The sequence below is a fragment of the Pelodiscus sinensis genome, chromosome 1, assembly GCF_049634645.1.
Source record: "Pelodiscus sinensis isolate JC-2024 chromosome 1, ASM4963464v1, whole genome shotgun sequence".
In the NCBI taxonomy this organism is placed as follows: Eukaryota; Metazoa; Chordata; order Testudines; family Trionychidae; genus Pelodiscus; species Pelodiscus sinensis.
The window spans coordinates 60,706,282-60,721,715 of record NC_134711.1 but is presented as its reverse complement, the minus strand read 5'-3'; the positions used below and the strand labels follow the sequence as shown (position 1 = coordinate 60,721,715).

The window sequence follows — 15,434 nt, the reverse complement described above, 5'->3', positions numbered from 1 at the left end:
CACCGGTGTGAGGCCCTACGCGGGGTGGAAAGCAAGCATTAACATAACACAATAGTTAAGAAAAAGAAAGGAAAAAGCACACAATATATATATTGTGATCAAACCAACAACAGTCAGGACAATCTATGTAAGCAAATATGAAATTACCCAAATTAGAATCTGATCACAACAGAAGGATTAAAACCCTTAGGGTATGTCTACACTACCCTCCTAGTTCGAACTAGGAGGGTAATGTATGCATACCGCACTTGCTAATGAAGCCCGGGATTTGAATTTCCCGGGCTTCATTAGCATAAGCGGGGAGCCGCCATTTTTAAATCCCCGCTGCTTCGAACCCCGTGTAGCGCGGCTACACGGGGCTCGAACTAGGTAGTTCGGACTAGGGTGCCTATTCCGAACTACCGGTACACCTCGTTTCACGAGGAGTACCGGTAGTTCGGAATAGGACCCTAGTCCGAACTACCTAGTTCGAGCCCCGTGTAGCCGCGCTACACGGGGTTCGAAGCAGCGGGGATTTAAAAATGGCGGCTCCCCGCTTATGCTAATGAAGCCCGGGAAATTCAAATCCCGGGCTTCATTAGCAAGTGCGGTATGCATACATTACCCCGCTAGTTCGAACTAGCGGGGTAGTGTAGACATACCCTTATTCTCTTGCAACAGAACTTGAGTAAGCTCTTTATCACAAATGACCAAGCCCTTGCCCTTATTTATATTCAAAATAGAATACCTCCAGCAGCACAGGATTTCTGGTACATTTATTCTGTATAGACTTAGCAGAAAAGAGTCAGCTACTGAATTGTCAATAGAAGTTCATTTTGATCTTGAATAGATGGCTGGAATAGGAATAAGGTTCTGTAAATAGAACTGATAATTGGAAAGTAGCAATTCTACAAATGCATTTACCTGACTGTTGTTGGTTTGATCTGACTTGTCATATACGGAGATGCATTCCATTAATTTTCCATTCTGCTGACAGTCCAGATGCACCAGATCTCGGCAGTGAACGTGGCATGTATATCTGCAATCTGAAACACATATATAAAGAGAAGATATTTAGGGAACAATTCACTGTTGCTTTGAGTATAACATAAATCACTTTATGCAAATTAGAGTCCAAGTGCAAATAGATCTCTTTCAAAAATGGCACGTTTTACTGTAATATATGCTATAATTTAAAAAAATCCCTCCCACAAAGCAAGCTGCAAAATGAAATTCATAAGCTGTTCAAACAGTTTATGTTTAGACAATTTATGAATTTCAGGAACTATTTAGTATACACGTGAGAAGCAGTGTGGTTCTGTGGATAGAAGATAACCCAAGTCTTAGAATCAGCAATAGATAACAGATCTCGACACTCATTTCCTGCCTGACGTCAGGCAAATTAGAATAATAGAATATTAAAACTGGAAGAGACCTCTAGAGATCAAGTTCAATCCCTGGCCCTCACAGCAGGACCAAGTACAGTCTATATCACCCCTGATACATGTCTGTCTAACCTGCTCTTCAATATCTCCAGTGATAGAGATTCTACAATCTCCCTATGCACTTTATTCCAGCGTTTAACCACCATTATTTAATTTATGTTTCAGTTTCCTCATCCGTAAAATGTGGCTAAAAGTAATTCGCCTTTCTAAAGAGAATTGGTCTGCAAATGGTATGTGCTGGGTATTATTAACTATTGTCATTTAAATTCCAGAGAGGATATCCAAAGCAGAACAGGGGATTTTGTCAAGTTTCCTGCATTCTTTCTCTGGTATTGCCAGTGACATGCTGTATGATCGTGGGCAAGTCATTTAAATTCAGTTTACTAGTCTGTTAAATAGACATAACACTTAGGATTTTTCAGATAAAAAGTTCAGATAAAAGATTTTTTAGATGACCCCAGCTTTAGTGCCCTTTAGGAATAAATTAATTAACTCTGACAGCTTGATAACAACACACATCAAGTCACAGGTACTCTATGTGGTAAAGTATTACTGCATCCAAAACCTGCATTTGGGAGTAATGCATAAAATTCACTTCCTGGCTCACAACAATCAGCTGTGATGACTATTGGATATTTAGATTAATAGCAATAGGTATGTAGAATATAATTCTATTTTGATAAAAAAAACTCACCGATTTTTCAGTTTTCTGCATTCAAATCTATATTTACTTTTACATAATTTGAAAAACACCCAGAAACATTACTGGATTAGCTGTTTTTATATCTATCAAAAAACTGGCAAAGCTGGTAGTGCCAACCATAGGCACACCCCAAAGTTTCAAAGGGGGCGTGAGCGAAGGAGCGCCGCTTCAGCGCGCTGGGGAACGGACGCCGCGCTGGGTTTGCCGCGCATGCAAAGCCAAAACCGGTGGGTCTTAGGACCCCACGGAAAGAGGCGGCAGGGACACAGAAATGTCACCCAGCCGCCCCATCAAGCAAGGTGAGTTTAAACCCCGGGCGGGAAGGCGGGGTGCAGCGCGGCTGGCCCCGGGGAGGGAGGGGCCAGAGGCAGCGGCAGTGCGGCTGGCCTCGGGGTTGGGGGCAGCGCGGCTGGCCTCGGAGGGGGAGGGGGACCCGGGGCCGGGGCTGGGGGCAGTGTGGCTGGCCTCGGAGGGGGAGGGGCCGGGGCCAAGGCCGGGGGCAGCGGCAGTGTGACTGGCCTTGGGGTGGGAGGGGGGCCAGGGTCGGGGGCAGCACAGCTGGCCTTGGGGGGCAAGGTCAGGGGCAGCACAGCTGGGGTCGGGGACGGAGGAGGGGAGCCGGGGTCGGGGGCAGCATGGTTGGTCCCTGCCCCCCCCCAAAACTGCTTCCCATCCCCTCTTTTTGCCTGGCCCCCCTCTTTTCCCCCAGGCCAGTCCCTGCCCCCTGGCCAGTCCCTCTTCCTCCCCCCCCCCCCCAAGATCAAGTGTGTCCAGCTTTTCTGGGGAGGCAACCCTACGAGTTGGATCCGGTGCAGCCACCAAGTATTGTTAGCACATGCCGTCAAATGCCAGCAGTGCCCCACTGCTATATATACACTGGACAAACTGGACAGTCTTTATGGGAAAGAATCAATGGACACAAATCAGATATACGTAAAGGAAATGTACAGAAACCTATTGGGGAACATTTCAACCTTCTAAATCATACTCTGACAGATCTCCAAGTAGCTGTCTTGTCACAAGTCAGATCCACAAGTCAGATCCACAGAGAAACATTGGAATTACAGTTCATCCGCAAATTCAATTCACATGCTAATGGATTCAATCGTGATGAAAGTTGGTTGGGACGCTACCAATTTAACAACCATTGAAGGTGCAGTATCCTTCCTGACACGGGGAATCTATCTATTGACTCTGATTTTTATCTGCTTCGGTTTAAGTACACATTCTCCAGATACTTACTGATGCTCTGTCTCCCACCTCCTTTTTTTTCCCTCTCCCCGCTCCCTTTCCCCTCTCCTATTTATTTCGAGTGTTCACATCTCAAACTCATAACTCCAGTCATCTGAAGAAGTGGGCTGTGCCCACGAAAGCTCATGATAACATCTAAATGTTTTGTTAGTCTATAAAGTGCTACCAGACCATTTGTTATTAATTGCAGAGGTCAGCAAACCAGCATGAGCTGCTTCAAAGATCATCTCTGGTAAGGCCCAGTAATGCAAACAGCCACCAGAGGGCGGGTTGAAAACAAAGCAGCCAGAAAGGAGGAAAAAGCCCTGAAGACCTGGTTCCAGCTCCAGCGGAGAAGAAAACAAGAAAAGTAAAGACCCTGACACCCGTCCCTCTCCCCTCCCAGATGACCATATTTTTAAAAATAAAACAGCCTGGGGGAGGAGGACTTCCCCAAACGGTCCCTCCCCTGCCCTAGCAGGGTTCACACAAGCCACCCTCTGTTTGCCTCCTGAGGCTGGGACTGACCCTCCCCCCACATCTTATTCTGGGACTGAGTCCCCCCTCCTGAACTCTGCACTGCCCATTGTGGGGTCTACCTCCCCTCCCCCCAGGCCTGGGGCAGACCCTTCCCCTGAGCTTGGGGGCTGAACCCCAACCCTGAGCACTATGCCACCTGCAGTTGGGAGCTGAGCTCCCCTGAACTCTGCACTGCCCACAGCAGAGTCTACCCTACTCCGGCCCTGAACTGCCCGTAGCTGCAGCTGACCTAAAAAAGGACTCATTTGAATAGGACACAAACATATTGATTATATAGAAGAATTTAAGTTCAGCTTTCACGATAGAATTTCCATTACAATACTTCAGTGAGGTGAACTGAAGTTTTTTTTTTTTACAGGGTAAATGTTTTGTAATAAAAAATAAATATAAAGTGAGCACTATATACTTTGTATTCTGTGTTGCACTTGAAATCAATATATTAGAAGATGTATGTAGAGCATGTTCCCATTATATATACAATCATTTTGACAAATCATATTAGGACACAGTGTGATGGTTAAATAGTATTCTAAGGCAGGATTAACTAATGAAATTAGGAAATATTCTCTTTCAATACTATTTTGTTTCTTATTTATAATTCATTTTAATCTGTGTGTCTTTAATATCATTTCTATGACAGGCCCATAACTTCCTCCCTGACTCTTACAGACATAATTGCAGAAAACATAAAAGCTTCATCTCTGTAAATCCAATTAAAGCTTTCTCTCATAAGACAGACTTTAACAGATTGAATGTAAGTTTAATGAGTGAGACTGGAAAAGATTACCTCTACCATAACAACAACAACAACAACACAATTAGAACATTTTACCCATGCAGTTCAGTTTAAAAAAACTCCAAACTATTCCACAATGTAAAAGAGAAGCACAAGTACTGTCAAACTAAAAGGAATATACTTATTAGATGACCCTTTTCTGAAACAGTCACTACTCCCACTCCCAAAATATCTGAACTTCAAAAAAATCATCTGTTATTTCCAAGATTAATATTTTGCTAGATTAGTAATGGACTTCTGCTTGGAAATTTATCAGAATCTTATATTCTTCACTTATTTTTTTTTTTAAAAACCTAACTGCTCAAATTAATCAGAAAGGAATATTAAGAGATATATATACTGAAAACTTATAATTATTTCACTGGTGTTATACATTAAAATGCAAAAGAGAATGTGTAAATATTTATTACATACACAATTACTGTCTTTTGAAATTTGAGTTGTCAGTTGCTGAGAAAAAAAATCTATCATTCTATGTTACTTAGAATTTCACTACAGCATTACATTCAAGTTGCTTTATTCAACAGCCTAAAGTTAAAGGAAAAAAGCAATTTAACAAATTCTAAAATTATGTGAAATTGAGACCACTTGTACTTTGCTTTTGTGGTAAACGGTGAGAGTGAAAACCATTAATTTAGGTGAATAGTCCCTACCTGCTGTTTGCGTTTTCTTCACCTGAAACTTGATTTTGCTTGATAGCTTGTAAATAGCAATTCCCATAACTGATTCTCTGCAGCTTTATGCAGAAATGGACAAGCAACTGAACAGGCAGGCAGCAAAGCAGATGCTACAATAAACAGACCTTGGTAATTGAGCTTCAGATAGGAGCAAGGAAAAGAGATGGTGCTCAAGAGCACAAGTCCCCACATTCTGATGTGTTCTTTTTTCTGGCCCTTGTAAATTAGAACACTAATTCCAATGATGCCCTGAACGAAATTTGACTTTCAAATTCATATGCATATTGACTGTGCAACCAAAACAAAGAGTTCAGAGAAAACAGACTTATGCTTGTGTCTTTTATAACTGAAATAAATCCTTCAGAACAAGTCTTTATTTCTAGCTTTGAGGAAGCTATTTTGTGTAATTCTACTTCTCCATAGACTGGAAAGTTAGCCAGTACAACCTATATTACTGGATTGTGGTTTGCTTCCCATCATCACAAGAAAAATGATTACTATAGTTGCTGCAATAGAAATGTACTTTAAGAACTTCCTAGAAAGTGCTTCATATTTTGATTCAAAAACCTATTTTCAAGCTACAGATCAAAGATGGAAGGAGAAACCAATCTAATTTCTGTGTGTCAATGATCCTTTTGATTTACACTGCATTCATATAGTGCCTTTTCTATTAATGGCCTATATTTGAATTTGTACATAACTTACATTTGACTTACGTGTTTGGACTTGTTTGGGTTATTTGTACACTACTGAATAAGTCTCAGATTCCTACATTCCACTTTTCTATTTTTCTTTTCAAACTGGGCCTGGTGCCATGGTATTTTCACTAGGTTAATTAGGAGTCATGAGAAAATTAGAGAACAAATTGGATTACCTGAGTTACAAGTAATTGCTAAATACAGGTTGTTTGTGTCTCAATTCTGCTCTTATGCTGGTTTTATCTATCTATAACTCCTTTTGCTAAATGGATTTATTCTTGATTTGCAGTATCTTTATTCCTCCCTCCCCCAACCAAAGTTTCCTCTAATCTTTTTCCATTCACTTGCAAACTTTTCCATCCATGTAAGGAATAAATTTTATGTTCACCAACGCGTGTGGGGATATGCACCACCAGCAGAAACAAAAAAACCTAGGTGTGCCTGCTCTGCTAATCAGCATTTGAATCTTTTCTGAGAGGCCACACAAATGTACAGCTTATAAGGAACATTGCCCCCAACTGTGGTGTGGGCCCAGAGCTAGCTCCATCTGTAGTAGAACATATTCACCTGACTGCTGTAAATTGTGCCCATCTGCAATATCCCTCAATGGTAATACTGCCAGATAAAGACTGTTCACAGTAATATGGCCACTCCTGCTTCAGGCTCACTTCAAAGGCCAGAAGGCCTACATCATCTGGAGATAGCATCTCCTGTAGAGAGATCCTCATATCTAGGGCCCTACCAATTTCATGGTCCATTTTGGTCAATTGTGTGGTAGAATTTTAAAATAAAAAATTTAATTACCTCAGCTATTTATACCTGAAATTTTGTGGTGTTGTAATTGTAGGTTCCTGACCCCAAAAGGAGTGGGGGGGGGGGGGGGGGCCCTCACATGATGACTGTAGGGGAGGTTGCAGTACTGCTACCCTTATTTCTGTGCTGCTGCTGATGGCAGCACTGCCTTCAGAGCTGGGTAGCTGGCCAGTGCCAGCTGCTGGTCAGGAGCCCAGCTACGAAAACCGGAACGCCGCTGGCAGCAACACTGAAGTAAGGATAGCATGCTATGGTACTGCCACCTTTCCTTCTGAGTTGCAGCTGGTGAGGTGCTACTTTCACAGCTGTTGGACTAGCTGCCAGCTGTTGCTCTGTAGCCACCCAGTTCTGAAGAAACGAGGAGTCCTGTGGCACCTTATAGACCAGTGGTCCCCAACCTGTGGAGGTTGCCGGGCGCCAGGGGGCGTGGCCGTTCGCCCGCCGGGCGCCAGGGGACGGGGGCGGGGCCCCCCCATAGCCGCGGGCCCCCCCCCCATAGCCAGGGCCGGGGCCCCCCGCCCCTCCTCCAAGTGCCCGGGGCCACCTCCAAGGGCTGCGCGCCCGGGGCCCGGCACCCCCCCCCTCCAAGCACCGCGCGCCTGGGGCCGGTGCCCCCCTCCTCCAAGCGCCGGGGGCCGGGGCCAGCGCCCCCCCTCCTCCAACCGCCCGGGGCCGGGGCCGGCGCTCCCTCCCCCCCCAAGCGCCGTGCGCCCGGGGCCGGCGACCCCCTCCCCCAAGCGCCGCGCGCCCGGGGCCGGCGCCCCCCCCAAGCGCCCGGGGCCGGCACCCCCTCGGGGCCAGCGCTCACCATGCGCCTGGAGCCGGCTCCGGCACTGTGCATGCGCCACGTGCCCAGGGCCAGGCCAGCCCCGAACACGTGGTGGGCGCACACGAATGCCCCCGCGGGCGCCATGGCGCCCGCGGGCACCGTGTTGGGGACCACGGTTATAGACTAACAGATTCATTGAGCATAAGCTTTCATGGGCAAAGACCCACTTGAATCTGACAAAGTGGGTCTTTGCCCACGAAAGCTTATGCTCCAATAAATCTGTTTGTCTATAAGGTACCACAGGACTTCTCATCGCTTTTGCAGATTCAGACTAACATGGCTACCCCTTTGATACTTGCCAGCAGTTCTGAAGCCATCACAGAAGTAAGGGTGGCAATATTGAAACCCCTATGCAGTTCCCTTTTGGGTCAGACCCCCAATTTGAGAAACACTGATTTCCTCAGTGAAATTAGTGTAGAACAAAAGCACACAAAAGATTAGGTTTCATGGTTTTTCATGGCCATGAATTTGGTACGGCTGTACCCACAGCCATTCCATAGGCATAAAGGCATTATCAAGATGGCTTAACTAACTTCCTACGAAAACTTGCCAGGAAACCAACTAAATCAACTGGAATAATCTCCAAGAAGGCTGCTAAACCAACATCACAGCACCTCTGTGCCACTGGAATGGCATAAACGGGATGTATACGGTCAGAGGATCTGACAGTGACAGTATGTCTACATTTCAGTAAAAAAAAACTCATGGCTGATCTACGCTAGCTGACTCAAGCTTGCTCAGCCTAAGAGGCTATTCAATTGCAGTGCAGATGTTTGGTCTTGGCTTGGAGCCTAGGTTCTAGGACTCTGTGAGCAGGCCTGCTGACAGGAAGGGGGTAGGGTTGCCAGATGGTCTCCCAAAAAATACCGGACACCTGATATTTTTTGGTCGACCACAAAAAAAAAAAAAAAAAAAAAGGAACATGGGATAAGTGGCAATCGCAACCCTGCCTCCCAGCTGGGACTCCCAGGCTGGGAGACGGGGCCATGATCAGCGCTGGGAGCCTGTGATTGAACAGAAGCCTGGCAGGGGTGGACTCCCAGCCACTTCCTCCACCCCCGCCAGGCTTCTGCGCAGTCACAGACTCCTAGCGCCAATCATGGCCCCGCCTTCCATCTGCTACCCCCGCCCACGCCAGGCTTCCGTCTGGTGCGCAGCCGGAAAAATCAGAGAATACTGGACATTGCACCTGTCCAGTATTCTCTGAATTTTTTTACCGGACAAAGAGCACAAATACCAGACTGTCCAGTAGAATACTGGACACCTGGCAACCCTAGGAAGGGGAAAAGGGAGCAACTACACTGGGGCCTAGTGATTCAAAAGGGTCCAGAGCCCTGGGCCCCTTAAATCGCTGCAGAGCTCTAAGGGTTGGGGGGAAGTGGCCTGGTGCATTCCAGGTGGCAAAACCCTATCCATTCCACCAAGGCTCCACTCCTTCCATTGCATGGAGCCAAGGGCCCACTACCTTTCCCAGGTGCTCGGCATGGCTGTTGGCTCCCCTGCCTGTGAGGTGAGAGGGTCCTACGAACATAGAAATGGACAGGTTTTAAGAGGCGTTGAATATTCAGAATCCATGTTCACTGGCTGTTCAGAACCTCTGAGAGAGCAAGTGATTATTTAGATGCCTAGGTTTGAAAACTTTGGCTAACATGCCAGGCATATTATCTGCTTTTCCTTATCTGTAATGCAGATCAGAACATGGGATGCTACACAACCGACCTTCATCTCGCTCCTGTCTGGCATGCCAATAAATAAGCACCAATAACCAAAACAAAAAGGGTGCAATAAGCTTATTCATTATTTCTTTGTATAATAAGAATGGAATAGCTCATCAACTCTATTTCAAAAACAGATCCTTAGTTTGCTCTGTAGCAGATAAAAAATGTTGATCAAGAAAGTATGTAGCTAGGATATAGATTTCATAACAGCACAATATGGGTTTATGAGGAATAAGAAAATACCTAGAAAAGTGAAGTGAAGGATGCAAATGAAAAAACAGCTATTTGATTGTACATAGTAGTAGTATAAAAGGACAAAGTGCAGTTTTTAAATCATTTTTTGAGCAAGTAATCTCTCTCTTGTATGCAGCTGCCAAATACAATTTAGATCGTTGCAACACTAATACATCATTATGCCAGTCAACTGCAAAAACTTTACAGGTTGCACTGCTGACAAATGTATTTGCTGTATAAAACAGAGCTCAAATATCAAAAGGGGTACAAGTGCAGATAAATGGTTTAGCAACAAGAGCTAAACTATAACCTGTAACTTTAAAAAGTTGTAACCTTGTTGATGCTCATAGGAGTCAGGATGCAACATGTTACACCTACACGTCACAGTGAATATTGACTGGCTTCTCAAAAATAGCCCAGTACTGAAAAACTACAGTGAGCCTAATTATCCATTCTAACACTGTTGTCCATTTTAAAAATGGGGGACTAGGATAATGTTAACGTGTATCCATTTGAATATAATTTGAATATAGACATGTGAAGTTTAAGAAGATTTGTCTTAATCTGTACTTCTGAGGCAAAGGGATAGATAGAAAAATAATTTATTCCTTCATATATTTTTCTCCTTATTTTTACATTTCTATTAAGTACTTTTCTATAAATGAAGGACTTACACCTGGTAATTTTACACTTGTTCTTTCCCTATTTTAGGCTCTTATCCTACCTCATTTTCATTGGCATTCACTATGTTAGATATCAAATCACTATTAAACATCTATGCTTTGTTCTTGTTCAGAGGTTTTCGTAATGTACGAGCATTTGCCTTCTGTACATGGATTGAACACATAGGAATATTTTAAAGAATCTGTACAGCAAAATATCCTGTATAGCCACTGTACTAATAATTGGTTTTGCCTATACATTGGCTGGTACCTGTAGTTGCATCACTACTATTTTAGCTGGAATGACAGATTGGCTCAAGCTTATGGCCATCTTGTGGCAGCAAGACTAAGATTTGACATAAGAGCTGCTACAATTGGAGTTCAATTGGCAAAAGGCTATAGTTCTGAAATAAGAAATTGTAAGCTTACAAGTGGAGTAGAGGTCCACCACAAAAGAACCCAAATAACAGATCTAAAGTCAGACTATTACACTTAATGTCACTTGAATAATAGTTTCTAGGAGTTTGTTTTATCATCTGATTTGCAATAAGTAATATCTCTTTCTTATGCTCATTTATTTGTATAGGAATCTAGTAATTGTTAGGCAAATATAAACATTGCTATGTTGTACTGTAACTAAATAAACTGAAAATGCAGTCTAGCTATCAGACAAACTTGTTGCACAGTGGGAATTGTACGTGCCTGAGTAAGGACTGAGCCCTGATTCAGAAAGTTATTTAAATACATGTGTATTTAAGCATGTGGGTCTGCTCATGAACTTAAAGTTGTGCATGGATTTAAGTACCTTGCTGAACTCAGGCCAGAAAGATTTGGCCCTGTGTAGTAAGTAGGAAGAGGGCCTAAAACGTAAGCTCCTGTTTCACGGGCCTGGTATGAGGAATGAGATAGTGATCAAAGCTTTGCTGATATATACTAAAGTCAGGCTGTGAGCAAAAGGAAGGTCCTGCTCACAGAATGTGGCAAGAACAGGGATGATATTGCAAAAATCACACATTGCTAAAATGAGCTAGGCACAGAGCATTTGCACACATTTCAGAAGGATGGTACCAGAACACCTTGATACCAACACATTCCCAAAAGACAATTGGTACACAATGACCCCTCCTAAAGATAAGGTTAGGCTGACAGCATGATGGACAAAGATGTATAAGATGATGAGTAATGACCGGCTTCATAAGAGAATGTCACCTCTGTCAGAGGGGCAATATAACTGGTTTGTACTGATGTATAAAATGGTATCTGAGAGGGAGAGTATTTGGCTGGCCTAGGGATTAATGGAAAGTCCCACCATTAGCTGAACTAGTCCATCGCAACAGGCATACATGGTTTAGTGTATCCATAACCATTGAGCCATGGCATTAGGCTCATGCTTTGTTGACAATAAACCTGACAAGTGCCTTCGCTATTCACAAAGTCTATGGATTTATTGGGCAATCTGAACTGAGGCCACAGAACAGGCCTTCTGGCTGGAGTCGGTATAGCATGCAGAACCCCCTCCCCCTCCCCAACACACACACACACTGTAAGTTTTAAAAATTGCTTTCTTTTTCAAGAACACACATTGTGCATAATTCTAAGAACCCTTATTATCTATTGATTATTAAAATTCCTAAAGTTTAAAACAACCCCCAATGTCTCTGGTGATATACACCTCAACTTTAAAAAATTGACACATGCATATATGCAATACTTTTTTTTTTAAAGCATTGTGATAAATCAGGACATCTCCCCAGATGACACTCTGCCATGCCCACAGTTTTTAAGGCAGCTCTATTGTCCAGTTTAACAAAACAGGTCCTCAGCTCACACATCTTCATAGCTGGAGCTTTTCCTGCCTCCCCTTACAGAGGACTTTGGCAGTCCTGATTCCAGCAGCTTCCTGCCTCACTCTCCTTCTCACAGCTAGTTCTTTTCCCTTTCAGCTCTCAAACTCCCTCAGATCCTTTATAGACCAGGTGCAGCCAGATTGCAAGCACCTGATCTGGCACAGGGGACCTACTTCAGTTGCAGTGGCTAGCCACCCTATGACAAGCATTTCTATTTTCACACTGTTTATGAAGTATTGCTAGGGTTGGGCATTTTTAGCAGCGAGTGAATGGCTGAGTTACAATCCCAAAATAAAACTCAAGGGTCCACAACTCCACCCAATCTGATCATTAACTGCCAGGACATGCTTGACCTTGAGGTTACTGTTGCTAAAATTTGCATACTTCTGCTGCTTGATTCAGGAAAAGCATAACTCTTCATAAATATAATTAAAGATATGGGATATCCAGACAGTGGGAAAACTCATGTCAAGTTTTCAAGCAACCAAAAAGGCTCTCAATTTACTTAAAAACAACAACAACAAAAACAACCCTGAATTTCTCATATCTGCACTTGACTCCAGGAGCTGGGTCTTTGAGAGAAACATTAATGATCACAAATTTTGCAATTAAACACTGGTGACAACTAGGATATAAGCAACTAGTCCAGTAGTTGATTATCCGATAAGCCTAGGCTGCGCCTCTTCATTTTAAATGTAGTAAGAGCTTAATGTCTCTTACTACATTTAAAAGGCAGAGGCTCAGTAGGGGACTGGGCATGAGCTGGGACAGCTGAGTCCCAGCTCACACTCAGTCCCCACTACATCTCTGCTTTTTAAATGTAGTAAGAGCCTGGTAGCTCTTACTACATTTAAAAAGCAGAGGTGCAGAATCTGGGAATTGGTGCAAGCCAGGACAGCGGAGCCGGGCTGCTCTTACTACATTTAAAAGGCAAAGGCACAGTGGGGTTAGCAGGGCCAGGAGCTAACCCTGCTGTGGCTCTGCAGTTTTCCCCCTTATCAACTAATCAAGCAATCGATGGAAATTCCATCAACTACTCGATTAGCTGATTAATGCAATTTAACATCCTTAGTAACACTAATATTTGCATTCTATTAGAAATGAATTAATAATTCATAACAATTGATTATACAAATTTCATTTTTTGTAATACCTCTGAACGGATCATGGTTTTCTCAAATTTATTTATTATTTAAAATTACCTGGTGAAATCCTTTATAGAAGTAATTTATTTTATAACTTCCTTTAAAAAAAATCAATCTATGTTCTTAGCTGTGATGGGCTCCTTAAGTCCTATGGTATTTTTCTTGTTTTCTTATTGGATAAGTTTTATACTTGAAGCAAGTGTATTTTTTGTGAGTACTTTCAAAAGACACATTTAAAATTTACTTTTTGGGAGTAGTGAAGTCAACATTCACTTCCAGCATACATCTGTGTTAATCAAACATAGCTGAATACATTTCTGTGGAGAGGTGAACACAATATATGATGGAAGGTAGCTGAAGTAAGTTTCATTTTTAAAAATAAAAAATACATAGAAAATACTTTGCAATATTTATCCAGATTGATTTTCTCTGGAATTTCATGTGCACTCTTTTTCTCTTTCTTACATTAAAAACCTAGTAAGGAGGAAAACATTTAAACATGCATTCTAAAGAAATTTCTTCCAGGAGTTAATTGTTGGATGTGAACATTAAAGCAGTGCAAATTAAACTGGTTTCAAAAAGTATTTACTCTAGTGCCCTCTAGTGCTGAACACAAAAAATAGAAGGCATAAATTAGCACAAGTTTGTACTCTTCTTTCATTTGTTTTTCAATTTAAAAATGAAATTACATGAATGGGACAGCTTAGTTGTAACTATTTGTAATGCAAAGGAAACTTGAGCTAATTCCCAATGAAGTTATTTCTCACTTGAACTAATTACATTGCAGAGGCATCATTTTCAGTTCACTGACACTATTATGCCCTTTCTAGATGATTCACAGAACAGTGCTCAACAGAGCTTCAAAGGTAACTCTGATACAGCTATCCTGGCCTGAAAATTCAGCTGGGACATACAAAAAGAATAGTTTCTACTGGGGGAACAATGAATAACTCTTAAAGCAGGGTGGACAAACTACAGCCCATGGGCCATATCTGACCTGTCAGCCATTTTAACCTGACCCTCAAGCAGTTCCCACTGGGAAGCAGAGACAGGAGCTTGCTCTACTTCACGTGCATCAGGGCTCCACGTGGCTTCCAGAAACAGTGGTGTAACCTACACACCTAGGCTATGTCTACACTAGCGGCTTCTTGCACAATAACATCTTGCACAAGAACTCTTGCGCAAGAAAACATCCACACTGCCATGTGTCAGTTGTGCTTTTGCGCAAGAGCATCCATGGCAGTGTGGATGCTCTCTTGCGCAAGAAAGCTCTGATGGCCATTTTAGCCATAGGGTTTTCTTGCGCATGAAACCATGGCTGAGCGTCCACACTACCCTCTTGCGCAAGAGCTCCTGCGCAAGAGAGCTTACACCTGTTAGGAAAGAGCGTAGCTCTTGAGCAAGAAGCCCTCTCTTACCACGCCGTACTGTAAATTTCCTTGCGCAACAGCGGGCGGGCCGTGTGGATGCTCCGCGGATACTTGCACAAGAACTGCCATACTTGCGCAAGAAGCTGCGAGTGTAGACATAGCCTTAGTGGGTGTGGTTCACTGTCCTATGCAGTGGCACTTAGACCACTGACAGCAAACAATAAGAACAAGGGAGCCCTGCAGCCTAAGCTATGAGGCAGCTGGCTTTATAGCTCTTGTGGTAAAGGCTCCTACTCTAAGCTCCAGAAGCCCCAGGTTCAAATCTGCCCAGTTACAAGTGAGCTCATTTGAAATCTCTACTGGATCTCTGAAGTGCTGCACATGCCCTCTCAGGTAAAGGAAGTATGTAACTCACAGACCAACTGGGTGGATTTGAGCCTGAGACCTCTGGAGCTTAATGTAGGAGCCTCTATGCTGAGCTAAAAGCCAGCTCTCTCTCAGCTTAGGCTGTAGAGCTCCCTTGTTCTTATCACTTGCTGTAAGTGGTGTTATTGCCACTACATGGGACAGTGAGCCACACCCATTAGGTGTGTGGGTTACAGTGGCATGTCTCCCTTCCAGCTGGCTTTTATGTGTAGGGGCAGCCAGAGGGCTTCCTATGCTGCTCCCACCACAAGCAATGTCCCCTGAAGCTCACAATGGTTGGGAACAGCAGCAACTGTGTATGGGGATGGTCAGCTCACAGAAC

The 15,434-nt window shown here is 43.5% G+C and overlaps 1 protein-coding gene across 2 annotated transcripts in view; it reads right to left on the bottom strand.

Moving 5' to 3' along the window:
• The window catches only part of RASSF3 (Ras association domain family member 3), a 140,113-nt gene that overhangs the window by 97,718 nt on the left and 26,961 nt on the right, over window positions 1-15,434 (bottom strand). For both annotated transcript variants that reach the window (XM_025188258.2, XM_006130205.3), the window contains exon 2: window positions 904-1,025. In XM_025188258.2, coding sequence (XP_025044043.2) covers window positions 904-1,025 — 122 coding nt within the window. The remainder of the gene's footprint in view (window positions 1-903; window positions 1,026-15,434) is intronic.